The 27,262-nt window shown below is 44.5% G+C and overlaps 1 protein-coding gene across 5 annotated transcripts in view; it reads right to left on the bottom strand.

The window, feature by feature from the left end:
* The window catches only part of EHBP1 (EH domain binding protein 1), a 739,122-nt gene that overhangs the window by 565,381 nt on the left and 146,479 nt on the right, over window positions 1–27,262 (bottom strand). For all 5 annotated transcript variants that reach the window (XM_082251356.1, XM_082251359.1, XM_082251357.1 and 2 more), the window contains exon 4: window positions 5,084–5,179. In XM_082251356.1, the coding sequence (XP_082107482.1) occupies window positions 5,084–5,179 (96 nt within the window). The remainder of the gene's footprint in view (window positions 1–5,083; window positions 5,180–27,262) is intronic.

Genomic DNA, 27,262 nt, shown 5'->3' with positions numbered 1-27,262 from the left:
ACAAAGAAAATTTTGAAAAAAAAAAAAGTTTTTCTAATTTTCTGCGAGTAAATTTTGAAAATAAATACATTTTTCTCCTTCACTGATGTGCGCTGATGAGGCAGCACTGATGGGCACTGATAGGCTGAACTGATGGGCACTGATGAGGTGGCACTTATGGGCACTGATGAGGTGGCACTTATGGGCACTGATGAGGTGGCACTGATGAGGAGGTACTAATATGCCGCACTGATGAGCACTGATAGGCGGCACTGATGATCACTGATAGGCGGCACTGCTGGGCACAGAGGCGGCACTGATGGGCACTGGCGGGTGGCACTGATGGAAACTGACGGGTGGCACTGATGGAAACTGACGGGTGGCACTGATGGAAACTGACGGGTGGCACTGATGGAAACTGACGGGTGGCACTGATGAGCACTGATGGGCGGCACTGATGGGCAGAACCATCAGTGCCCACACTCAGTGCCCATAGTGCTGCCAGTCAGTGATGGGCACTGACTGGCAGCACTATGGGCACTGATTGTGGGCACTGATGTTGAGCACTGTGGGCACTGATGGTGGGCACATTGTTTTTTTTTTTTACCTCTGTAGTAATCAGGGCACTGGTGATCAGTGCCCTGATTACATTCCACTGTGTCCCCGACGGCTGATCGGCTCTCCACCTTCCTCACACTGCAGTCTCCGGGTGAGGAAGGAGCGCTGGCGATGAGAGATGATCTCATATGTTTACATATGAGATCATCTCAGATTGCATGGGCCGATCACGTGATAATGGCCGCTGTGATTGGCCATTTACCACGATCTGTGATTGGCTGTGTCCAAGGGACACGGCCAACACAGATTTTCCCCGATGCGCGCTCGCGGGAGCGTGCGGGGAGACTGTCTCTGGGAGGCCATATAAAGACGGCCTCCCGGAAATTTGAGTCCGCGCTGTAGCCGTACTTCGGCTATAGCGCAGATGGCAAGAAGTTAAACCACACACATTCCCCGATCCACAAGCAAAACAAACTTCTTTTTTGCAGATGCTCGGGGTGCTATTAATTCTAAACGGCATCAGAAAACGCAGTGCGTCTTTGAGTGCGCAAAACTGCATGGTGCCACAGCAGCAACCAGACAAGTTTTTAAAAAAGGGACTTCAAATGAATGGGTTCTGTGCCCAAGCAAATACGTCACACAGAACCCCCTACAGTGTGTGAGCCTAGGCTTAAAGTGGTTGTAAAGTGAGAAGGTTTTTTTATCCTAACCCATTGTATGCATAAAGATAAAAAGCCTTCTGTGTGCAGCAGCTCCCCTCAGCCCTCCTAATACAGGCATACCCTGTTTTAAGTACACTCACTTTACATACACTCGCGAGTACAGACACAGCCTGGTCAGCTTGGCATGGCACTACTCCCGGTTTTTAACTTTGGTGTCTATGGGAAATCTTGGTCAGTTTGACATGGCACTGCTCCCAAACCATAAGTGACAGGGATAACAAACTTAGGGAGCACCAAGAGGGGACCCAGGACTACAACATATCCTATTTGTGGCCAGCCAGCTTGCCAAGGTAATCTACCATATCATAGTCCTGGATCCCCTTAACATGCTCCCCAAGCTTGGTGTCCTTGTCAGCAGTGCCATGTCAAGCTGACCCAGATTTCCTATGGAGCTAGTGTATTTACATGCATTGAGAAATTAAAAAATGTATTGCTTCACTTTAAGTACATTTTCGTTTTACATACATGCTCTGGTCCCATTCTGTACTTAAAAGTGGGATATGCCTGTACTTACCTGAGGTCTATCTGAATCCAGCCATGTTGCAGAAGTGTCTCGGCTGTCCCAGACTCGCCTCCTCATTGGCTGAGAGAGCAGTGCGGTGCCATTGGCTCCCGCTGCTGTCAAAGTTAGTCAGCCAATGAGGAGAGAAAGGGGCGGGGTCGGGCCCTGGCTCCGTGTCTGAATAGACACAGGGAGCCATGGCTCAGCTCAGGTGCCCCTAGAGCAAGCTGCTTACGCTGGGGGCACTTGGCAGAAGAGAGGGGCCTGAGAAGAGGAGGATCTGGGCTGCTCTTTGCAAAATTACTGCACAGAGCAGGTAAGTATAACATGTATGTTATTTTTAACTAAAAATTAAAAAAAAAAAAAAAACTTTATTACCACTTTTAGCAGTATAGGTAACTCAAGGACCTGCCAAGAGTCTGCTGATTGGGCACTGATGGGGCAGCACTGATGAGGTAATCACCAGAGCAGCACCAAAGAGGATAGAATCCAGCGCAGTGGAGGGTGCCTTAAAAGGACCACTACCACAGTTTACCAAGATTGACTGGACATGACCAGGATCAAGCCAATATCGATGGAGGGTGGTGGTTTTTAATTGTAATGAAAAGTGCATTTGATTACACACAAAGGTGAGAATATTGGGAGCACATAGGTGTCACAACAGGGTGGAAGCACACCATTTGTCCTCATGTTGTCATGCAGAAGTTGATACCTTAGAAGAAAAGGAATTGTTTGATTCACCACTGGATATGAACTATTATGCACTTTAATATTCTGTGTGCACTATATTATGGACTACACCTTATAGGTGATTTTGACTGTTTTGTTACCTAATACGTTTATTGATTGTTTTCATTTTATATATGTATTGATACTATATAAAAGTGTTCGCAACACCAGATATATACGTATATAAATCACCGGCTTCATTTACTATAGTGTTTGACAGCATGGTGCACAGCTAAAGAGGCACTGAAGCTCTGAGTGATGACCTCCCAATTTAAGTCTTGTTATATAGTTGATTACAGGAAGCCAAGAAAGTGATCAGATAGTTACACATGTGCATCTCATAAAATTAGAATATCATCAAAAAGTTAATTTATTTCAGTAATTCAAGTCAAAAAGTGAAACTCATATTATATAGATTTATAACATACAGTGTAACACAGCGTGATCTATTTCAAGCATTTCCTTCTTTAAATTTTGATTATTATGGCTTACAGATAGTGAAAACCATCAATTCTGTATCTCAGAAAATCTGATTATTACACAAGACCGATTACAAAATGATTTTTACTACAGAAATGTTGGCTTACTGAAAAGTATGTCCATGTACAGTATAGTATTCACTCAATACTTGGACTGGGCTCTTTTTGCATGAATTACTGCATCAATGCGACATGGCATGGAGGTGATCAGCCTGTGGCACTGCTGAGATGTTATGGAAGCCCTGGTTTCCTTGAGAACAGCATTCAGCTCGTCTGTATTTTTGGGTCTGATGTCTCTCATCTTTCTCTTGACAATACCCCACAGATTCTCTATGGGGTTTAGGTCAGGCAAGTTTGCTGGCAAAACAAGCACAGCATGAAGTGCTCTGGAATTTCCTGGTAGAGGGCTGCGCTGACTTTGGACTTGATAAAACACAGTGGACCAACACCAGCAGATGAGATGGCTCCCCAAATCATCACAGACTGTGGAAAATTCCAAGGTCCCAGAGTCTGGAGGAAGAGAGGAGAGGCCCAGAATCCAAGTTGCATGAGGTCCAGTGTGAAGTTTCCACAGTCAGTAAAGATTTGGGGAGCCATGTCATCTGCTGGTGTTGGTGGCCCACTGTGTTTTATCAAGTCCAAAGTCAGCACAGCCATCTACCAGAAGCACTTCATGCTTCCCTCTGCTGACCAGCTTTATGGAGATGCTTGTTTAATTTTCCAGCAGGACTTGGTACCTGCCCACACTGCTAAAATTACCAATACCTGGTTTAATGATCATGGGATCACTGTGCTTGATTGGCCAGCAAACTCACCTGACCCAAACCCCACAGAGAATCTGTGGGATATTGTCAAGAGGAAGAGGAGAGACACCAGACCCAACAATGCAGATGAACTAAAGGCAACCATCAAAGAAACCTGGGCTTCCAATACCACCTCAGCGGTGCCACAGGCTGATCGCCTTCATGCCACGTCACATTGATGCAGTAATTTATGCAAAACGAGTCCCGACCAAGTATTGAGTGCACATTATACTATACATGGACATACTTTTCAGTAAGCCAACATTTCTGTAGTAAAAATCCTTTTTTTTTTTTTTGGTCTAATGTACTCTAATTTTTTGAGATACTGAATTTTGGGTTTTCACTAGCTGTTAGCCTTATTCATCAAAATTGAATGATACAAATGCATGAAATATATCACTCTGTGTGCAATGCATCTAAATAAAATATAGGAGTTTCACTTTTTGAATTGAATTACTGAGATAAATTAACTTTTTGATGATATTCTAATTTTATGAGATGCACATGTAGTATGTTTAACCACTTCAATACTGGGCATTGTCATCCCCTTCCTATCCAGGCCAATTTTCAGCTTCCAGTGCTGTCGCACCTTGAATGACAATTGTGCGGTCATGCAACACTGTACCCATATAACAAACATCTTTACAATTTCTTTGTGACAGATAGAGCTTTTTTTTGGTGGTATGTAATCACCACTGGGGTTTCCTATTTTTTGCTATACAAATAAAAAAAGACAGAAAAAAAAAAAAAAAAAAAAAAAAAAGCCTTTTTTTGTTTCGGTTAGAAAATTTTGCAAAGAAGTAATTTTTCTCCTTCACTGATGTGCACTGATGATAGTGTACTGATGGGCAATGATTGGCAGAGATAGGGCTGCACTGATAATTAGGGCACGGATGACCGCACTGTAGCCATATTTCAGAATCTGCTGCAGCTCCCAGCGCGCCATCCTTACTGCCCATAGAGCCAGTGCCCAGAGCACGTGTCCATTCTGCCCACCCCTTGTCCCGTCTCTGGGCAGAAATGCTAATCACTTAGCTATTGTGCTGCCCATTACATTAGAAAAACAACAGTATTGTGCTTATGGGCAATATGCCCTTATAAGGGGATTTAATTAAAGTTCAACTGGGCCTCCTAAACAAAACATTTCGATGTAAACAAAAACAGAGTGAATGTTGTAAAAATAATACTTATAACTATCAGTATCCAAAATTTGGCTTTATAGGTAAAAACTGTACTTGGTAGCCAGGGAAATAGACTGATACCACTCTCAGCATCCACACTGTTAAAAGTAATGACAGATAGAATACGAACCTTAAAGAGGGTCACAGTGATTTCCACATTCTCAGGAACAGGCCACACAACTACCCCTCGGTATGGGTTCTTTATTCCAGGCTGCCAACTGTGTGCCTGTAAAAAAAAGAGGAAACAGATTAAAGGACACTTCTCTGCATTTACAATAAGTCTTCATAAATGTTTTAGAAAGATGTAAATAAAATCATGATAATAAATGTAATATTCAAGCAGTCCATTAGTTTGTGGATCTTCGTCAACAAGAAAGTACAAAAATATTAGCGGCGTGCAAAGTGTTGTAACTTTGAGCAGCCAAACTAGTTTACAGCAGATAGATCAGCTAGGATGGATCACTGGCCTTTGTAGATCATTACTGTTCTTTCAATGACCATACAGAGTAAGCTTTAATGCAGAGAGGCTTCCAGTTGTCAATACTGTTAGCCTATAAGAAAAACTGGATTTTTGTACTTACCGTAAAATCCTTTTCTCTGAAGTTCATTAACAGACGCAGCTCCATAACTTCTTAGACCATTGGGTTATGCTCCTCCCATCAGGAATAAGACACTAGGCAGGTCCATCAGGAATAAGACACTAGGCAGGAAAAAGCTTTACCACACCCTATGGGGTTGTCCTTGTAGGCATAACCCCACACACTCTGCTACAGCACTTCGTTTCGTTGCAAGCAGTGTTTAGAAGACAAAAAAAAAAACATTTCACTCACAAGTAGAGGGGTGGGTGCTGCGTCTGTTAATGAACTTCAGAGAAAAGGATTTTATGGTAAGTGCAAAAATCCAGTTTTCTCTATCCTGCATTGACAGACGTAGCTCCATATCTTCTTAGACCATTGGGACATCCCAAAGCAGTATATGCATGAGGGGTGGGAAAAACAACGCAAAGAAGAACGTAATTTCCCAAAGGCTAAACTTAGCCAAACCAGGTAACATGGAGCTCAACCAGGAACAACTGGAGCTCACCTAGAAAAACATACACCCTCAAAGAGAACAAACCAAAAAAAATTCTCTTTTAAACAGCAGCCTGCAAAACATTGTGGCTAAAAGAAGCATCCGAATATGCCAGCACATCTACTTTGTAGAATATTTCCTTTTAAATAGCGAAGACCGAAGTCCCAGCAGGGAACTAGGTCCTACTCCTAAACTAGGCAGAAACAAATTAAGTGCTGTAGCAGGGTGTGTGGAGTTATGCCTACAGGGACAGCCCCATAGGTGTGGTAAAGCTTTTTCCTGCCTAGTGTCCTATTCTTGATCGGAGGAGCATAACCCAATGGTCTAAGAAGATATGGAGCTGCGTCTGTCAATGAACGATAGAGAAATCAGTTGTGTCTTTAGTGTGTTACCAAACCTTAATACAGACCTGGTTAAATCTCACAGAGATCTAGTAGCCAGCTGAAAAAGTTAGGAGCTAGCAAACTACAGCCGAGTGCCCTGGTGATCAGTATTTACCAATCTTATTTTATATATTTACAAAAATGAACCTTGATTTATAAGCTACACAGGAAGTGTATGGTTTTCAGTTAGTTGGCAGATTGTGAAAAAGCAGCAGTAAACCAAAATCATTCAATATAAAACTTCAAAGATCTATCATTTAGCTGTAATATATTTGCCATATCAACATGTACAAGTACATACACTCAGCATCTGATTAGAAATCAGCTTTGTTAATATGAAAGTTCATTGTATTAAGGCGTTACTGTGCATTTTGTCACAAACTGAAGAGAAATTGATCTACACATTAAATACACAATCTGTAATAAACACAAGCACATATAGACTTTTGGGTTAAATAAATATGCCAATAGGGATGATCCAAAACAGCACAAATATATTATTATTACAAATAACCTAAAATACAAATACTATAAATAAAAGGAAGACAACACAGTTTTATTATAAACCATAACCACCACCCCCACCACTTGTATATATAAATGTGTCAAAGCTACATAAAAAAAAATTAGAATGCACTGATTTGCAAATCTCAAACTCAAGTCGGGCCTGGCGCGTTTGGCTGTAGTGCTGTAGCTGCAGTGCTCTGGGGAGGTCAGGTGACTGGTCTCGAGTCGACTCTCTTGTAGTAGTCGACTCCTCACGTCGGACGTCACAGGGCATGCCACGCCAGACGCCACACAGGCGGGGCTCCGTGAAAACCAGAAGTTGGGTAAACGTCCCTGCCTCACATTCTCGTTTAGTTTTCGTTCGTTAACAAAAACGGATTTGATTTTCGTCATAGTTGTCGTCATTTGACGAAAATGTGCTATACTTTGCGTCTCGTTTTCGTCAGTTGAAAAATGCCGGTGACGAAAGCGGTGATGAAAACGTTTTTGTTGACAAAATTAACACTGCTGTAAACTCCATTGGCTGTAATGTCATTGCACATATTACCTGAATATATTACCAACATTAAATATTAGGGAAAAATATAAGAAAAGCCTTTTTCTTAATTGTTTAGTTTTCAGCAGCTTAGTAGATGCTCCTTACTTATGCGTATGCGGTGGTGCAATACATGTTTAAACTTTAATGTGCTATTATTACATGCTCTGGATAGAATTGTGTTGCCGATATAGAAATGGCCAGCAGAGGAGTGTTGATTTTGATGATGTCAATTTTTTATTTAGTTTTAGTTATAGTCTTATCATGACTAAAATGCCATTTTAGTTTTAGTCGTATTTTAGTCATCTGAATTGTTTTAATTTTAGTCGTATTTTAGTCAACTAAAATTGTGTTAACACTGACTTAAATATGCTACACAATAATTAAAAAAAAAAACAGGCAAAACATAGAATGGCAAGGAGCCTCTATGTTTATGTAGATGTATTTTTTATTTTTTTTTAATTATTGTGCAATACGGTAGTATTAAATAGAACTACCCAACAGAATGGCAAAAGACATCTAATCTGTTTCATGTAAAATGTATTTTCCCTTTAATTGCAAAGTTACTGTGCAAAACAACAATAAATAGAACTAACCAACAGAATGGCAGAAGGCCATTATTCTGTTTCATATAAACATATTTTAACTTAAATTTAAAATGATTCTGCAGAATTCAAAATAATTATGCAAAATAGTATATAAGCTAACTCATTCACTAACACAGACATAGTCCGCGTTTCCTGGTAGCAGAGTGATATGATCAGATTAACACCTAGAGTGGGTGTGAAAACTGAGAGCGAAAAAAAAGGACTAATCAATTTTAAACTAAACCCCAGCTATAAATTAAAAAAAAAAAAAAAGAAAAAAAAAAAACGGGGGGGGGGGGGTGACTACAATTAACTTTTATATTTACTCCTAAATTATCTGTACTTCCAGCTCTCACCTCAGCAGACTTTTTTACTGACTGGAAAGGGTCCTGTAAAAGGAGGTCACAGCGGCATCCCTCAAAAAGAAGCCTGGTTATTGGGGGCGGGCACTGGCAGTGACCACTGAGACAGAGTGGTGTCCGCGGAGGCTGCATATTACGGCATGGCACTGGCTGTAATCCACATGGGGTAAGCTAATCGTTTTGGCCATTATTGACACTTTTTTTTTTTTTTTTTTTGTATTGGCAAAACACCAATAACCCTATTTTCGGGCGATAATTAGGTATGCTCATGTGAATGAGGCCTTGGCCTATACTTCCACTTGAAGTCAGAGTTGTATTTTTACAGCAATTTCACTTTCCCATAAAGGATAATGCCCAAATCAGAATTTTATTTGGCCAGTGGGGAATTCTGCCTCTTCTTGACCCCTTCCCAGTGACATCACACCTCCAGCATACAGAAAGGTATTTTCCCAGCTTAAGATCACACCTCCTGAACATGTACACACTGGTCTGTCCTTTATAAAAGATTTCACCTCCAGCACACACACATTGTGCTTTTCCTAGTAAGATCACATCTCCATCCTAAAGACTGGTCTTTTCCCTGAAGATCTCACGTTCTCTCTGGAATCAACACAGAGTGCCTGTGATCCTCCTATTTATGGTCACAGGTCTCTGTGTCGATTCCACAAGTCCCTCCCCCATACAGTTAGAAAGCACTCCCCTAGGCTCACACTTAACCCTTTGATTGCCCCTGGGTTAACCCCTTCCCTGCCAGTCTCATTATTACAGTAACAGTGTATATTTTTAGCTCTGATTACTGTAGTAATGTCACGGGTCCCGCCAAAAGTGTCAAAAATATCAGTTAGGGGTCCGATCTGTCCGCCGCAATGTCGCAGTCCCGCTAAAAGTTGCTGATTGCTGCTATTCGTAGTAAAAAATAAATAAAAAATAAAAATGATATAAATCTTTTCCCTAGTTTGTAGACGCAATAACTTTTGCGCAAGCCAATCAAAATACGATTATTGGGATTTTTTTTTACCAAAAATATGTAGAATACAAATTGGCCTAAAATGATGAAATAATTAGATTTTTACATTTTTTTGTTGGGAATGTTATATAGCAGAATGTAATAAATACAGTTTTTTTTTTTATTTAATTGTAGCTTTTTTGTTTTTGCTTATAGAACAAGAAATAAAAATTGCACAGGTGATCAAACACCACCAAAAGAAAGCTCAAAGCTCTATTTATGGGGAAAAAAAGAACATCAATTTTATTTGGGTACAGCGTCGCACGACCGCGCAATTGTCAGTTAAAGTAACGTAATGTTGAATCGCATAAAATGGCCTGGTCATTAAGGGGGCAAATCCTTTCTGGCCAGAAGTGGTTTAAGTGCCAATTAAATCTGTTTTTTAGAAAAAAATTGTATTGAAGTATGATTTTTGATTAAAATTATTTTGTGTTGCTCTCAGCCTCCTCCAAACCTCAAAATTCCTTGTTTGCTGGTTTGATCCAACTTCCTGTTAGAGGGTGGCTACGTCCATTCTCCATGGTCCCAGTGTATGTAAAAATGTAGTCACCCTCAAATATGTTTTTTTTTTTTTTTGTAATAGATTCAGTATGACATTCTGTGGGGCTTTGAAGAAACAGCACAGCTGGATGCTAATTCAAATTGAAGCACCAGCCGAGATATGCATTACAAAGCAAGAAATGGCAGCAATTTAGGGATTGTAAAAAAATAAAAAAATAAAAAACAAAAAGAAAAAGGGGAAAAGAACATCAATTACCAAATAAATGAAGCACTTCAAGTGTCACGTGCAGCAATATTCCTCCACGCTCATTGAGCCTATCATGTAGCTAATGAACTGTGGCCTTTCATATTTAATCACTGCAGTGATTTTTATAGCTATTCAGATCATTACAAATAGCCACTGGTGAGTTATTACAATAAAATATGAACATAATTGTTGATGAGCAAACTGACAGGCCGATCCGGTGGAACGCAAAGACAATGATCCAATAAAAAAGCAATTTTCAAGAACACCTGTCGCGAAAAAAATATGCAGTTTACTTTTGTTGACCTATACTATGCTAGCGAGTATACAACAGTTGTCCCTGGTCAGTGACCCATAACTCTGGCATGCGTGGCATTCTGTTCTTTAAACACAGCACTAGGAATTAACCACTACCACACAACTATACCACAAAACTGCCCTTTTTAACACATTTGTTTAGATCTTTAAAGTGGCATTAATCCCCAAACCAAAAATGTTATACGTTGCAGCTTACCAATCATTAGATATGGTGGCCACATTCGTTTTCTTCTCTGGCTTTTTTCCCCTCTGCTTTCACCTGGTCATCTGGCCAGTATCACACCTTGAATATTAGTCAGACACAACTCTGGAGGAATGAGCAGGGGAGGCACAACATACTTGTCAATCAGGGGGATTGGGAGGAAGGGGAGTGCTAAATGTAATGGAAGATTTAGAACTAATAAACTGAAGCCAAACTCCAGCTCACACTTTACAATCATTTGCAGCCAACCATTCTTTTACCTTTTGGGATAAAGGTTTGGCATGAATAAATAAAAGCTGATCATGTTAAGCACCTCTGTCAGTGTTAACTGGTTTGTCTCATCCATGTAAGCTGATACATTCTGCTGGAGAGTTAGTACTGTGGAAAACAACAGACTTGATAAAAATAAAAGAAAGAAAGGCTAAAAAAAAGGCAATACAGTAATCACATTGAAGAATTGGTAAGCTGCAATATACAGTACTACATTTTTGTTTTTGGGTTTAATATTGCTTTAATGAAAAACTGATTTAACAAAAATCACTGAAAAGGCTTTGAAAACATAATTTGTAATTAGTAGGACCACAGCTATTGCAAAGTCTTTAAACTTGATTTTGTCACTCAAGGTTAAACATTGGCAAACATCCTGATATATTCTTTTACTGCAAACTTTTTTGCAGTTATTTTTCCAGTGTCGTGCTCAGACTGCTTTAAATCATGCCACAGTATTTCAATGGGCTTGAGGACAGAACCCCTAGTAATTCTAAAACATCACTGTCTGTTCATTTCTTTTCAAATGGTCCTCTTATTGATTTACAATTAGGTTTTAGATCACTGTGTTACATGACCCAAACTATTTTTATTTGAAATCACAGCAACTCAGAAATTGAGTTTTCTCGTACACTTACAATTCATTTGATCCTTCATAAAAGCAAACTGTTTAGATGCCAAGGCCAAAAAAAAAGAGTCCTATGCCATTATGCTCCCTCCAAATATCCATCATAGCTGGGGAGTCGGGGTCAGCTTTTAGTGTCCGTATGCAGTGTATTTTTTTTTTTTTTTTTTAAATTAAAATATATCTGTGTACTTTATCTTTCCAGAAAACCCTGAGCTATCCAGGTCCATTTTCTTTAGACCAGTAGTTTCCTCTATAGTAACCTTCCACCACTTTTTGTCTTAAGGTACACTCTAGAAATGGGAATGTAAAGAGCACAAGAGATCACTGCATACATTTAGATATAGTTTTTAGCTGTTTGAATAATATATACCATTCACATAGGGTGATCTTTGTAGGACACCCAGCCGAAAGGAGGGTAAAAATTGTAAATGGATTGAATTCCATTTGTAAACTACCAGATGAAATCCCAACTTCTAAGGAATTCTTCTGTGAATCTTTACAATCTAAAGAGCTTCAAAAACTCCCATTCCGAGAGGTCCAACGAAATCTAATTTGATCGGGTCATACTACACTTTAGAGTTCTGTTGAAGATGGATGAATGGATCCCACACTCAACCTGGAACAACTCCCAGTACTTTCTTTAAATTGTCTAAAGGTGTCACCAATCATTTTTCCATTATGACCTTGATTGTTTCAACCATTTGTTCAATAAATATAATATAAAATGATAAGTAACTGTTAAATAATGAAGACTTGAGAGACATCTGATCACATTTTAGGAGCCATTTATGCAAAAGGGAAGAAAAAAAAAAAAAAAAAAGGGTTATCAGCCTTCTACTTGAAATTCTATTATGTACAGCACAGGCCCTATACTGTACTAGGGATCGACCGATATCGGTTTTTTGTTGTCAATACCGATATTTTGGTCATCGCATATCGGTATCGGCCGATATTTTGTACATTTAAAGTTTTGCAAAATAAACACAAATTTCGAACATTAACATGTTACTAAACATGTTAATGTTTATTTATTAACTTTTTTTTAACATTAAGGGCTTGTTCTTTACACCTTAACTGCATGAAAACTGATAGGAAAACTGCACTTGCAGGGACATCAATTTCACATCATCTGATTGTGAATGATGCATAAACTGCTGCAGTAGTGCCCTCACTCACTGCAATAATTTTAAATCACTACTGCAGCAGTGCAGTCAGTGGCAGCAAAACTGCTAGAAACAAGCAAGACAACAGATAGACAATGGATTGGACTGCAGTCAGTGGACTACTGCTGCAGTAGTGCACTCACTGCAATGATTTTAATCACTACTGCAGTCAGTGCAAAACTGCTAGACAAAAGCTAGACAGTGGATTAGAGTGGACACTACTACAACACTTTTCAATATTCCCAGTTAAGTAAAATAATATTATACTGCAGGAAGCAGAACATTTCAGCATGTTCATTTTCACCTGTTAAAACGGCTTTTTTTTTTTCATATAATGCTGCCACTTCATTAACATGCTCACTTGGTACAGGAGGAGAGGGGACAGAGGAGCAGAGAGAGAGAGGTATCTTCTAGCATGGAAAACAAGTCTTTTGTAGTGTGCCTCATTTTCTTTCCACCACTGAAGAGGATCACCACTTCTTCTGTCAATTACTGGTTCCTTCAAATAGAGATGAAGTTCATCATCCAGGCTCATTATTGCAGATTCAGAAGAATCCTCCACACGAGGCCCCAATAAAACACTGAAAATATCACGATCAATTCGACCAGGATGAAGAAGATTCTCTTCTGTTTGTGGTCATCTTTTTGGACATTTTTCTGTTTTTGCAGCATGCTCCTCTTTCAGATTATGAAAATGCTGTTCTGGACTTGTCTTTTTGGCAGGAACCTCCTGCACCTCCTGTTGAATATCTTCTGTCAGCCATTGCTTTGCCTTGGCCAATACATCATCAGAAGAGAAAGCATGGTTCTTGTATCAAGGATTCAAAAGACTTGCCAGCACAACATTTTTAATCTCTTCATGCTTCTCAAAACATATATCAATCAAAGCTCTCTGGCTTGATAGACCATCATTTGAAAGTTGGAGGGTGTTGTGTGCCATAACACTGAGGTCTGACATATCAGCAAGTCTTATTCCTTTCCGCATGTTTGCTCCACTGTCTCGAAGGAGCACAAGCATCACTTGGTCTTTGGTGATTCTCCATTCTTCAAACATGCCAAGAAACATTTCTCTACTGTACTCCCCAGTGTGGGATCCTTGCTTTACTTTTGTATTCAAAACCAATTGCCTTTTTGTCCATCTGCTGTCAATGAAGTGGCATGCAAGATTCATTAGTGACTCTGTTTGTCCTTCTCCTGACCAGCAGTCAGTCGTGAATGAGAGTGAGTTGCCAGCATTCTCTGGTTGCAGCATAGCCTTTACTTTCTCAACTACCTTTTGGTGAATCTTTCCCAGCATTTTCGGTTCGATAATAAAACTCTTCAGTGTGTGTGTGTACCTTGGCTCAAGTATGGACATCAACCGCTTAAATCCTGAGTCAGACACCATTGTAAATGGCTGGTCATCAATGACCATCATCTCTGTGATTACTCTGTCCGGCAGTTGGGATCTTCCATCTGAATCTAGACTGTGACACCTGTTTTTTTTTCTGAAACATATCTGTTGTTGTTGCCTGGGATAGTGGAGGAGGTATTTCAAAATCACATTGATATTCATTTTGTTTTTTTCTGTGCTGCATGATTTAATTTAATATGATGAACTCTTAGATGGGCCCAAAGATTTGACGTATTTTTGTTTTTTGCAGTTACTAATCCCATGCTTATATTGTTTGTGCATGTGTTGCACACTGCTGCTTTTCCTGGAGATGGTTGAGACGAGAAATAGTCCCAGACCACACTTTTACTTTTTCTGTCTTCATCCATCTCCATTGCAATTTGAAAGGGACAAAAAGGTTAAAAAAAAATGACTGGCTGGCTGCTGGCACCCTGCCCTGCTGTGGGTGGCTTGCTGTCACCCTGTTGTGGGTCGGTGGCTGACGCCTGGCAGTGTGGGTGGCTTGCTGGCTGCTGGCACCCTGCCCTGCTGTGGCTGGTCTGGTGTCACCCTGTTGTGGGTGGCTAACTTGGTGTCACCCTGTTGTGGGTGGCTGGCTTGCTGGAACACTGTGGTGACTGGCTGGCTTGGTGTCACCCTGTTGTGGGTGGCTGGCTTGGTGTCACCTTGTGGTGGGTGGCTGGCTTGGTGTCACCCTGTGGTGGGTGGCTGGCTTGGTGTCACCCTGTTGTGGGTGGCTGGCTTGGTGTCACCCTGTTGTGGGTGGCTGGCTTGGTGTCACCCTGTTGTGGGTGGCTGGCTTGGTGTCACCCTGTTGTGGGTGGCTGGCTTGGTGTCACCCTGTTGTGGGTGGCTGGCTTGCTGGAACACTGTGGTGGGTGGGTGGCTTGCTGGAACACAGTGGTGGGTAGGTGGCTGGCTTGGTGTCACCCTGTTGTGGGTGGCTGGCTTAATGTCACTCACCCTGGCCTGTTGTGGGTGGCTGGCTTGCTGGAACACTGTTGTGGAGTGGGTGGCTGGCTGCTGGCACCCTTTTGTGGGGTGGGTGGCTGGATACTGGCCTGGCACCCTGTTTTGGGTTGATGGCTGGCACCCTGTTGTGGCTGGCTGGCACCCTGTGGTGGGTGGCTGAGGCCAGGGCCTGTGGGTGGCTGGCTGGCACAGAGACCGGACTGCAGCTGCACACACTGTTCAAGGCTGTCCGAGGCGGTCTTAGAAGGCAGAGCAATGACGTCACGTGTGCGCTGCAGACAATATCCGCAACTTCCAGTGCCGATTCCGATATATCGGGGAAAGTGCATATCGGCCTTGCCGATAATCGGTCGATCCCTATACTGTACACACTGAACACATCAACAGGTAGCAATAGAAGCCAAATGCGTTTTCCATCTTCCCTCTGCATCAGTGAAAGAAATCCTATGCTCATATAAGATCATTTGGATCAAGAATATTTACAGCAGCATGCTGCACAACGTCCAGTACGTCCAACGTACAGTAATATATATACAGTATGTCCAGTGGGTGCAAAGCATCAAACAGGCTCCGAACACTATTATGAAGTAATAGTATCTAAGGCATCTTGGATGCACAATAGGGTTGCACTGATACCATTTTTGTTTTTTAATCAACGAGTACTGATACTTGTGCTCAAGTACACGCCAATATTGAGTACCAATACCTTTGCTGTGTGATTTGAGCCCTTAAAAAATGAATGGGCTCAAATTGCACTGGAAAGAATCACATGCGATGTGAACAGGAATGCAGTGCAATTTCTGTCCGAATCACATGCGGTTCCCTGCACTGCTCCTGTGTGAACCCAGGCTGAAGCCACTAGGACAAGCCTGGGTTCACATGAAACTGCATGTGTTTCGGACAGAAATTTCACCGCATTCCTGTTTAAATCGTATGTGATTTGTAGTGCGATTTGAAACCATTCATTTTGTATGGCCTCAAATGGCAAACCAACAAACTGGATTTATTTTGTGCTGCAATGCAAACAAAGGTACATAGTGGTACACTGCAAAGTAGGCTGAACAACAGCTTCAGGTATCCTGTTGCTGTGAAACGGATGAGGGGCAGGGATGTTTGAAACTGTTGTTCAGCTTGACTCCTGCTGCTAGCATTAGTAACGAGATAGAAAAGTATATCAGTTGTACTTGCTTTAAACATTTTTTACATTTCTTCAGTTACTTTCTGATTTTCAGGCCTAGGCAAATGGTGTCATACATTCCAGAAATCTTCAGAAGTGGAGTCTTGGCCCTTTTCTTCCACTAAGGAGAGTGGGGAGTATTCTTTGGATAGAATTCCTCGACAGGGATTCCATCTATCACCCCCCGCCCCCCCCCCCCCCCCACCACCACCAAATCAGATGGTGAGACTGGAGTGGGCAGATTTACTTGTCCCAACAACATAACTGAGGCCGTAATGTTACGGACACTAACCCAAATCTTCCCATGACTTTGCTGCAAAGCCTTGGTCGATATAATTTCTGGGATTATCTCCACCCTTGTGTCTTCTCTCTGGCCATCAGCCTCAAAGACGATGAAAGGGCCTGGTTGCTTTAAACTTGACAGATGCTCTTAAACAAGCCACCTTAACTGTCTGTAACACCTTCTCACACCGGTCCAGGCACCATATCTTCCCCACTCCTTCAGCTGGGGCCTTCTGCTCTTGCACCAGGCACTGGTAGGCTTGTCCCAGCAAGGGGTGTACCCCTGTGGTTGAAGTGCCAGGCTCCAGATCAAGAGGGGTCAACAGCCTTCTGCCAAGATCAGTATTGATCCCTATGATCAGGGAACTCTGGCTGGCCCCTGGTGGGTGAGGACCAACCACTGCCAGTGTGTTGAACATCTCTGTCTTTCCAGCCACAGAAGGGTCAATTGTTAGCTCCATGGGTAGATAACTGTCATATGGGAAATTTTGGGTCCCAATGCCCCATATCGCTAACTCCTCCAACTTCTGCAATGACAGGTGCTTAAAGCGTTTGTTACCCTGAAAAAAAAAACACAGATCCTGTTCCATTCAAGCATGATATACAGCACAGTGCTTGTGCTGTGTAATTTTGCCCCCTGTATCACCTAAAAAACCTGGCTGATCCTGCCAGTGTCTACCCTCCCCTCTGTACACTGACCATGGTGTATCATGGCTGCTGAGCCCTGACACCGTGGTCAGTGTATGTGCCTTCATCATCCGCAGCTACCTGCAGCTCTCCTCTGTCTCCCCCCCCCCCCCCCGCCTGTCAGCTCTCACTAGCGCCGCTGCTACAAAGCTATGTTATCTTTACACCATCCCCTCTGTTAGATTACAACCGATATCCTAGTTGCTGTGCTTTATTTAAAAAAGGTTATTTTTACCTGTTTTCACAGCTCTCTCCTCTTTTCCTCCCCGCCTCCCCAGCTGATGTTAGAGGAAGTTCTTGGCCCCACCCGCTGGAGATGTCAGACAGGGAGGGAAGAGAGCCGGGAGTCACGTGAGCACCTAGAGGAGCTGTGAAAACAGGTAGAAATCTGCTATTTTTTAAAAATAAAGCACAGGAACTAGGATACAGGTTGTAATCTAACAGAGGGGATGGTGTAAAGATAACATAGTGGCTTAACAACCACTTTAAGATGCTGATCATAGAAGTCTCGGTAGAGAAGGGTCACTTGTGTTCCAGTATTCAGGTCCCATACTGAAGAAGGTCCCATGAGCTTGGCAGGGAACTTGCCGGACATGGTAGCCTTAGCCTGTTCTGTGGCCTGTATCTGCGCTCCTCTCTTGCGGGAATTCTGATCCAGGTTGGGTCTCTGTTGAGTTCTGGGAATACTTCCCCACAGCAATAACATTTCTTGGATGTGGGAGAGGCAGCATCCCTTCTTTCAGTTACAAGGGTGGACACTGTCTGTTTCACTTCTGAGAGCGATTGTTGCATATTAGCATGGGCTTGCATTACTTGCCCTGCTGTCTTCTGAATGCTACAGAATGTTTGCTGTAAACTAGTTTGCGCTTGTGCTAGCTAAACTATGGCTTGTGTCAAAGTGTCTACAGGGGTATAGGGCCATTCCCCTGGGCTGGTCTCTAGTTCAGGTCCAGACTGTACGATGTAAGCTGTAGAACCATGTTTTTTCGGCAAAGCACACTCTCCTGCCAGCATGCATGAGATAAGGGCAGATGGATTCCAGGAAGTAAATGCAACAAGAATCCTTACTCAAGATGGCCATGACTAGAAAAGCTAGGGGGTGTTTTTCAAAGGGATTTCTCAGCAAAATAAAGCATGGCGACATGGAGAGATGGGTGGGAGAGTTTGCTTTAAATATAAAAAATAAATTAAATAGCATTTTTGATTTTTGGTGCTCAGATAGTTCCACTTTAAGTAAATCGACCCAAATACGCTGATTAGTGGCTAGGTACCAAGAAATTCAGTTGAGTTCACACCTCATATAAATTCTCTAATTCTAATTCTTAGTATGATTTTTAGAAAATAAAAAAATGATTCCATAGATATTCACAGTTCATATTTACAGTTTTGAATTTACCAAAAACGGTGACTGCTGTTTGAACAACAAATATATACTATATTCCCTATACATTTATATCTAATAAAATTTACGGCTATATCATAAAATACACATGTTCTAAAGCTGCTAAGATGAAAATAAAAAAGCACACAGATTCTAAACACATCTCTTGGGAAATAACAGATAAAAATGACATTATTGGAAATAATACATAAGATTGCCTATGGAGAAACAAAACAATAAAGCGGATATACATGAGATTACGGGACTTCTAAAATAGGCTTCCCAAGCACAGTGACAACTTCCAATAGCAGTTGTTGGGAGGCCGAATCTTTCAAAGACACCTGAAAGTGATTGTAAAGTTTTTTGGGGTTTTTTTCCCAATAAAAAAACAAACATGTTATACTTACCTGCTTTGTGCAGCTGGTTTTGAACAGTGCAGCCCGGATCCTCCTGTTCTCAGGTCCCTCCATCTCTCCTGGCCCCTCCCTCCCTTTGAGTACCCCCACAGCAAGCAGCTTGCTATGGGGGCACCCAAGACGAGTCATAGCTCTGTGTATCCATTCAGACACAAAGCTGAGGTTCCGGCCCCGCCTCCCGCATTTCTGTAGATTACTTTGATTGACAGCAGCACAACAGCGGGAGCCAATGCCGCCGTTGCTGTGTCTTAGCCAATGAGGAGGGGAGTCCTGGATGACTCAGACAGTTGTGGTCAACGCTGGATCAAGATGGGGCTCAGGTAAGCATGGGGGGGGTTGTTTTCTGAGGGAGGTTGCTGCACATAGAAGGTTTTTTTAAATGTATATATATATATATATATATATATATATATATATATATTGCTAAATAGCTTTTCTAATCAGCAGTATAAAGCAGTCTTGTGACTTCTATTAGTGTCCGGCCGAGCACTGGTTAAAGCTTGTAGGAGGAGTTTTCATTCTCTTCTGACTGGCCTATGAGGCTTCGTGACCCCTGACTTTGTCTGGACAGTGCTGGTTGGCCCTGTGTTGATAAACATGCACCCTCCCAAAAAAACAAAAAAAACTCTCTACCAATACACACGAAACTGAGCATGTGCAGAGTGCCTACAATGCTCTGTACTATCAGGAGATGGATTGGGGACAGTGGAAGAAGGGAAGGATCAGAGAAGACAGAATCAAACAGCCTCTTTGCTGAATGTGGAGGATTAACCTCTTAGGTTCCACAGTGAGTATAACAAGCATGTTTTACTGCATATTCTTCTAGATTGTAAGCTCTAACGAGCAGGGCCCTTTAGTTCCTCCTATATTGAACTGTATTGTAACTGTATCGTCTTCCCTCAAATTGTAAAGCGCTGCGCAAACTGTTGGCGCTATATAAATCCTGTATAATAATATTCAGACTGGTTTTACTGTTGTGGTAGGGATGGGGGATGGGGGGGTGGGGTGGTACTCTTGCACTCCCGGATTTAAAAGGGGGGGGGTCTGCTGGACACAACCAGATGAAAAGAGGGTGAGGACTTCTGGATGTGTGGAGGAGGACTTATTAAACAATTTAAATTATATACATTCAAGCCCCAAAACTGATTTTTTTTTTTGACCTGTGAATAATTCTAAAATATATGATGTGGCTCTCATACTAAGTTTGGAAATCTATAGCAACCAACGCAGCTCAACAGCCATGGAGGGGATGAGCCCTTACTGGATCCTAGAGTCTCCAGAGCTTCTGTCACATGGCAGTGTTCTATTGAAGTAAACCCTCTCCAAGTGTACCATGGATAAACTGCAACAACCTCCACCTATAGGAAAACAGGTAATGTGCGCAAAGCACATTAGACTTCTACTGTATTGTAAAGCACACAGAGCACAAGAAAAGTAGAGATATAATGACACATGGACCATAAGATGCAGACATTGTAGGACCATAGTTGCCATTATAGTCACCAGCAGTACTGCCATCACTAGCAGTACTCCAATCAATGGCCAACGATTTTCATACTCAAATAAAGACTCCAGTGTTAATAAAGTTGATTTTTTTTTTTTTTACTGTTGGATTTCCTTTTATTTCCAATTCGATAGAACCTTTTCCTTTTATTTCCAGCACAATTTCCGACAGTCGCCGCCTCTTCATATTCGTCACAATGGGGTTATGACCTTTGCTCCATAGGAGTAGCTAGGCAACAGAATATGTCAATATTAAGGCTTTTAACATATCCCACCCCCAGGGGGTGGTCCCCTCAGTCAATACCCTCCTACTTCCTGTATCCATACCTCAGTTTCAGTGGAATAGCAGTAGAGTATACAACCAAACCCCAAAAGAGGGGCGGGGGCGGCGACTGTCGGAGGACTCAGAGAAAGGAATTTTACAGGTAAGATTTTACAAAAATTCCGTTTTCTCTTACGTCCTCCGACAGTCGCCGCCTCTTCATATTCGTCACAATGGGGACGTCCCAAAGCAGTGCAAACATGAGGGGTGGGAAACGCAGTCGCGCCCAAAGGCAACGCCGTCTCCACATCAGAGAAAGGAACCTTACCAAGGGAAGGAAACCAGCTGGGCAGCATGAAAAAAAGGTGCTCAACAGGAGCAACAACCCAGGAAAAAACAAATAACCTAGGGATAAAATTATATCCCAAACAGCCAAGGGCCCAAAACAAGGGACCCTAAGGAACTGCCGCACTAAGAACCTTGCGGCCAAAGGAAGCATCAGCCGATGCCTGAACATCCACCTTGTAGAGCTTCGTGAAGGTGTGAACGGACGACCAAGTCGCCGCCTTACACACCTGGGCCACAGAAGCCCGATGATGACAGGCCCAAGACGTACTCAGAGACCTGGTAGAGTGTGCCTTCACAGGCATAGGAGGAACTTTTCCCTTCAAAGCATATGCCTGTTCAATGGTCTGTCTGATCCATTTGGCGATGGTAGAAGCCGACGCCGCCATGCCCTTCCGAGGACCCTCCGGAAGGACAAATAAGGAATCCGACTTGCGAAAGGATTCAGTCGATTTCAGGTAAACCCTGATCGCCCGAACAACATCCAGGGAGTGCAAATCCACCTCCTTCGGATGCTTGGGCTTCACGCAGAGCGAAGGTAGGACAATATCCTCATTGAGGTGAAAATCCGAAATCCTCTTCGGAAGAAAAGAAGGATTAGGTCGCAAGACCACCTTATCCAAGTGAACGACCAGATACGGAGACCTGCAGGACAACGCTGCCAGCTCCCACACCCGGCGAGCCGAAGTGATCGCCACCAAAAAGGCAACCTTCTTGGACAACATGGACAACGAGATCTTTCTGATCTGTTCAAAAGGGAGCATGTTGTAACACGGACAGAACAAGATTCAAGTCCCAAGGAGGCAGGGGTTCCCTCCTAGGAGGGACCAGATGTCGCACCCCTTCAACAAAAGTGCTAACCAAGGAGTTAGATGCCACAGGACGTTGAAAAAGAACGGCCAACGCAGACACCTGACCCTTGATCGTAGCCAGCGCCAAACGCTGGTCAACACCCGTTTGAAGGAAGGACAACACCCTAGACACCGAGTACGTGCGAGGGGAATGCCCCCTGGACTCACACCAGGCAAAATAGGCCTTCCAAGTACGGTAATAGACCTTCCCCGAGGAAGACTTCCTCGCGTTGATCAAAGTGTGAATGACCTCAGGGGAGAGGCCCCTATCCTTCAGGACCTCGGTTTCAACAGCCAGGCCGTCAAAGCCAGCGACTGTAAAGCAGGATGGAATATCGGTCCTTGAGACAGGAGATCTTCTCGAAGAGGCAGACGCCACGGGGCGTCGACCGCCAGATTCACGAGGTCTGCGTACCAGGACCGGCAAGGCCAGTCCGGTGCCACAAGTATCACCGTGTGCGGTTCCGAGTTCAACCTGCGAAGGAACCTGGACAGCAGTTGAATCGGTGGGAATGCGTACAGCAGTCGGTACTGATGCCACGGAGCTACCAACGCGTCTGACGCGTCTGCCCGAGGATCGCGTGTCCGCGCCACGAACCTTTGCACCTTGTTGTTCAGACGAGACGCGAACAGGTCCACATCTGGAAGACCCCACTTCGCGCACAACATCTGGAAGACATCCGGGTGAAGTGACCATTCCCCCTGGTCCAGGGTCTGGCAACTCAGATAATCCGCCTGCCAGTTCTCCACCCCCGGAATGTGAACTGCCGTTATCGCCGGGACGTGTGTCTCGGCCCAAGACAGAATGTCGGCCACCTCCCGAGCCGCCCGGGCACTCCTGGTGCCCCCTTGATGGTTGATGTAGGCCACCGCTGTGGCATTGTCCGTCTGCACCCGAACCGGACGGCCCTGCAGCCTGTCCATCCAATGTCGAAGGCAGAGATTTACCGCTCGTAGTTCCAGAATGTTGATCAGAAGGGAGGATTCCTCCACCGACCAAGTTCCCTGGGCGGACAGAACGCCCAGAACACCACCCCAGCCCGACAGGCTGGCATCCGTGGTGACCACCGTCCATGAGAGAGGACGAAAAGACTTGCCCCCCGACACCGTCGGGGACTGGAGCCACCACAGAAGATCCCTTCTGGTGCGATGACTCAATGAAATCTGGAGTTCCAGAGATTGCGGTCGCCCGTCCCACCTGGACAGGATCTCCGCTTGGAGACCCCGCGTGTGAAACTGGGCGAAGGGAATCGCCTCGAAAGCTGAGACCATTAATCCCAAACAGCGCATGCACGTCCGGATGGACGAGCACGGAACGTCCCTGAGGGACCTGACTTCTTCCTGAAGAGACCTGAGTTTGTCTCCCAGCAGGAAGACCTTCGCCTGGACCGAGTCCAGAATCATCCCCAGGTAGGGAAGACGAACCGACGGGCACAGCATCGATTTTGGAAAGTTTATCGTCCAACCAAACTCCTGCAGAGTTTGCATCGTGACGGACAGGGCTGACACCAGACCCTGGTTGGTCGCAGACCGAACCAGAATGTCGTCCAGATACCCCAGGACAGAGATGCCCTGGGCTCTCAACAAAGCCAGAACCGGTGCAAGCACCTTGGTGAACACCCGTGGAGCCGAAGCGAGCCCAAAAGGCAGCGCCACGAATTGGTAATGATCCTCCGCAATGGCGAATCGAAGGTACCTCTGGTGACCCTCGAAAATGGGGATGTGAAGATACGCATCCCTCAAGTCGATGGAGGCCATGAACTCCCCCGGAATCAGGGCAGCCACCACCGACCGCAGGGATTCCATGAGGAACTTGTGAACCCGCACAAAGGGGTTCAGAGCCTTCAAGTCCAGAATCGGACGCACCTTGCCCTCCTTCCTGGGCACGGTGAACAGATTGGAATAGAACCCCCGAAATCTGTCCCGATGAGGTACCGGAACCACTACCCCCTGAGCCCGCAGGTCCCGCACCGCCAAGTGCAGATCCCGCAAACGCTCCGGAGACAGTTGAAGATTTGAGGGAAAAAATCTGCTCTCCGGCCGAGAGAGAAACTCGATCTTGTAGCCAGATCGAACGATTTCCTGAACCCACCTGTCCCAAACACGGGCCAGCCAGGGTTGAAGAAAACCGAGCAAGCGCCCCCCCACCCCAGAACCGGGTGAGGGCGCCCCTTCAGGCCGCACTGTTGTGGGCAGCGGATCCGGACTGGCCGGACTTCTGCTTACCTGTCCACGGCTTCTTCTGGGAGCCTTGGCCTTTGAACGGCTTACCCTTATAGTGCGACCGAAAGGCACGAAAGGAACCCTGAGAGGGCCGAAAAGAAGCGGTCTTCTTACCAGGAGCCGCCTTAGCCTTGTGGGATTGGGGCAAGAGCGTGCTCTTACCACCCGTGATCCCTTTAATCAGTGTATCCAAGGAATCGCCAAAAAGTCGAGATCCGTTATAGGGTAGATTAGCCAAGGTCTTGCGCGAAGACTGGTCCACAGACCAACACTTCAGCCAAATCAGGCGGCGTGACAACACCGCCACACTGTGCACACGTGCAGCCAACGGAACTGTATCCAAGTCAGCATCACACAAATACATGACACCCTGATGGATTTGATCCACCATAGCCAACGTCTCTGGAGGGGCAGAGTCAGCCACCAGGACGTGCCTAAGCACCTGCGTCCAATTTGCGACAGCCTGAGCTGCCATAAGTGAAGCAAAAATAGCTTTGAGCATAGAACCGGTAACCGAATAGGTATGACGGGTAAGAGACTCCAGTCTCCTGTCCGTGGCATCCCGGAACACCGGCGTATCCTCAGCAGGAATCGCAGTAGACTTATTCAAAACCGCTACCGCGTGATCCACCGGAGGTGGCACACACCAACGTTCATCTGTAGCGGGCGTGAAAGGATAACGCAGCTTGAACCTACTTGGTACAGCAAAAGGCTTCCGCAGATTGCGCCACTGTTCGCTAACAGCGCGCTGAAAATCATCAGTGCAAGGAAAAACCTGTGAAGACCTGCGTCTCCGCTGCGTCCCATAGGAGGCTAAAACAGCAGGAGGACATGGCTCATCCTGCAAATGCAGTGTTTGTTTGATAGAAGCAACCAATTCATCCATGAGTGCAAGCTCTTCAGACGAGCCAGAGGGAGAATTATCAACCCCTTCCACCTCAGCCTCCACTTCTGATCCCACAAGATCCAGGGAGGAACGGGACCCCGATAAGGAGACCCCAGCCATAGCAGCCCCATCACCATCACCCTCTGAATCAGAGGAAATTGAAACTCTGGGCCGTTTAGTGGATTGAGCAGCCACCAGCATTTGCACCTGAGCAGCAAGGTTAGCCACAACAGCAGCCAAATCGCCCCCTGGGGGGGAAGCAGCCCCCTGGCTTCCCACCAAAGTGAGAGGAGATTTGCTTTCCTGAGAATCCATGCCCCAAAAAAAATTTTGCAGGAGAATAAAGGGTAACTGCCCCTTTAAAAGCGCGGTCAGCGCAGCCCACCGCACTCACACACCAGCACAAGCCGACCCCCACAGGGAAAAGCACAAACTCAGGCAAGGATTCAGGACAGAGGATAAAACCTGCAGAGACCACCGCTGCTGCTGCCTCGATCGGTGCGCCCAGGAGAAGAGGAAGTGATGCAATACAGGCCGCTCTATTGAAGCCTATGGAGGGCTACAAGAAAATGGCCGCCTGCAGTGTCAGCATGAGGCCGGAGCGATCGCCGCCAAAATGGCGGCGCTTGGCGCCGAAAACGCCGCTCCCGCCCACAGTGAAACACCAGGACACATGCAGTACAGTAAAAAACAATGGCGGACCGCAGCAGCGGTCGCCGCAAGTATGCACAACATGATCCACATCATGCCCCGCAGCACAAAGCCTGTCACACAGTAAAAGACAGCACACAATCTGACACAGAGACAGTGCAGTATAGCCCCCCTCCTTGCATTCCACAGAGTGCAGCTAAGACAGATAGGGAGTCCAACAGTGTGAACAGGGGCAGGGTTACACAGTCCCAGACTGACACCCCCCAAACAGACAGGTCCCCACACAGATACACTTACCTCCTAACTGGCGTGGGGAACCCGCACAAGCGATCAAGCCACTGCACATGGGACAGGGAGAGTCGCAGCCAGGACGCAGGAGAACTGCAGAGCGATACCGCAAGGCGTCCAGTGAGGTAGCCACCTCACCATAGCATCCCTGCAGCGAACAGGGATGGGTCGTTCATTATGCCAGGAAAAATACCTGACTGAACGCTCGATGGCAGGCTGGGAAGCCACTGACCCACAACCTGTGACCAGGGGGGTCAGCCCGAGACCCAGCCCGCATGATCCTCTTCATCAGAAGGACTAACTAATGCTGACAAAAGTAACAGCTAAGTAAAGAGAGAGAAAAAAACTCAAATAAAATCAAAAAAAGAGAAAAGGCTGAGACAAAATGCCCCAGCATAGAGACATCCAGCTACTCCTGACAAGCTAGACATTGAAACTGAGGTATGGATACAGGAAGTAGGAGGGTATTGACTGAGGGGACCACCCCCTGGGGGTGGGATATGTTAAAAGCCTTAATATTGACATATTCTGTTGCCTAGCTACTCCTACGGAGCAAAGGTCATAGCCCCATTGTGACGAATATGAAGAGGCGGCGACTGTCGGAGGACGTAAGAGAAATTCTAGATTTACTTTATTTTCAAATAGCAATGGTCTTTCCCCCTTTACCTCCGCTTTCAGGGGACACCCCAAAAAAAAAAAAAGGCAGTGGTTCTAATCGCCCCAATTATAAATCCAAAACTAAATAAAGTTTTGGTTGGTTACTTTTTTAATATAGAGATATGCAGAAAATCCACTAGATGGAGGGCCGTCTGCCTTTGCTAACTGTGGGGAGAAGTATCGGCCACAAGGAGAACATTATTTGCAATGAGACAAATTACATTTTAAAAAGCCATATTAAATAAATCACTGAGCAGAACTGTGAAGCAAGGCACAGAACCTGCGTTATGTAATGAGCAAATATGGCAGCCCCCATGACCAAGGTAAGCAGAAAACGGAATTTTTGTAAAATCTTACCTGTAAAATTCCTTTCTCTGAGTCCTCCGACAGTCGCCGCCTCTTCATATTCGTCACATATGGGGTATTAGACTTTGCTCCGAAGGAGTAGCTAGGCAACAGAATATGTTAACAATAAAGCTTTAACATATCCCACCCTCAAGGGGTGGTCCCCTCAGTCAATACCCTCCTACTTCCTGCAACCATATCTCAGTTTTAGTGGAA

The sequence above is a fragment of the Pelophylax lessonae genome (assembly GCF_965119305.1).
Source record: "Pelophylax lessonae genome assembly, chromosome: 3".
Classification (NCBI taxonomy): domain Eukaryota; kingdom Metazoa; phylum Chordata; class Amphibia; order Anura; family Ranidae; genus Pelophylax; species Pelophylax lessonae.
This window is presented reverse-complemented; position numbering and strand designations above follow the sequence as displayed.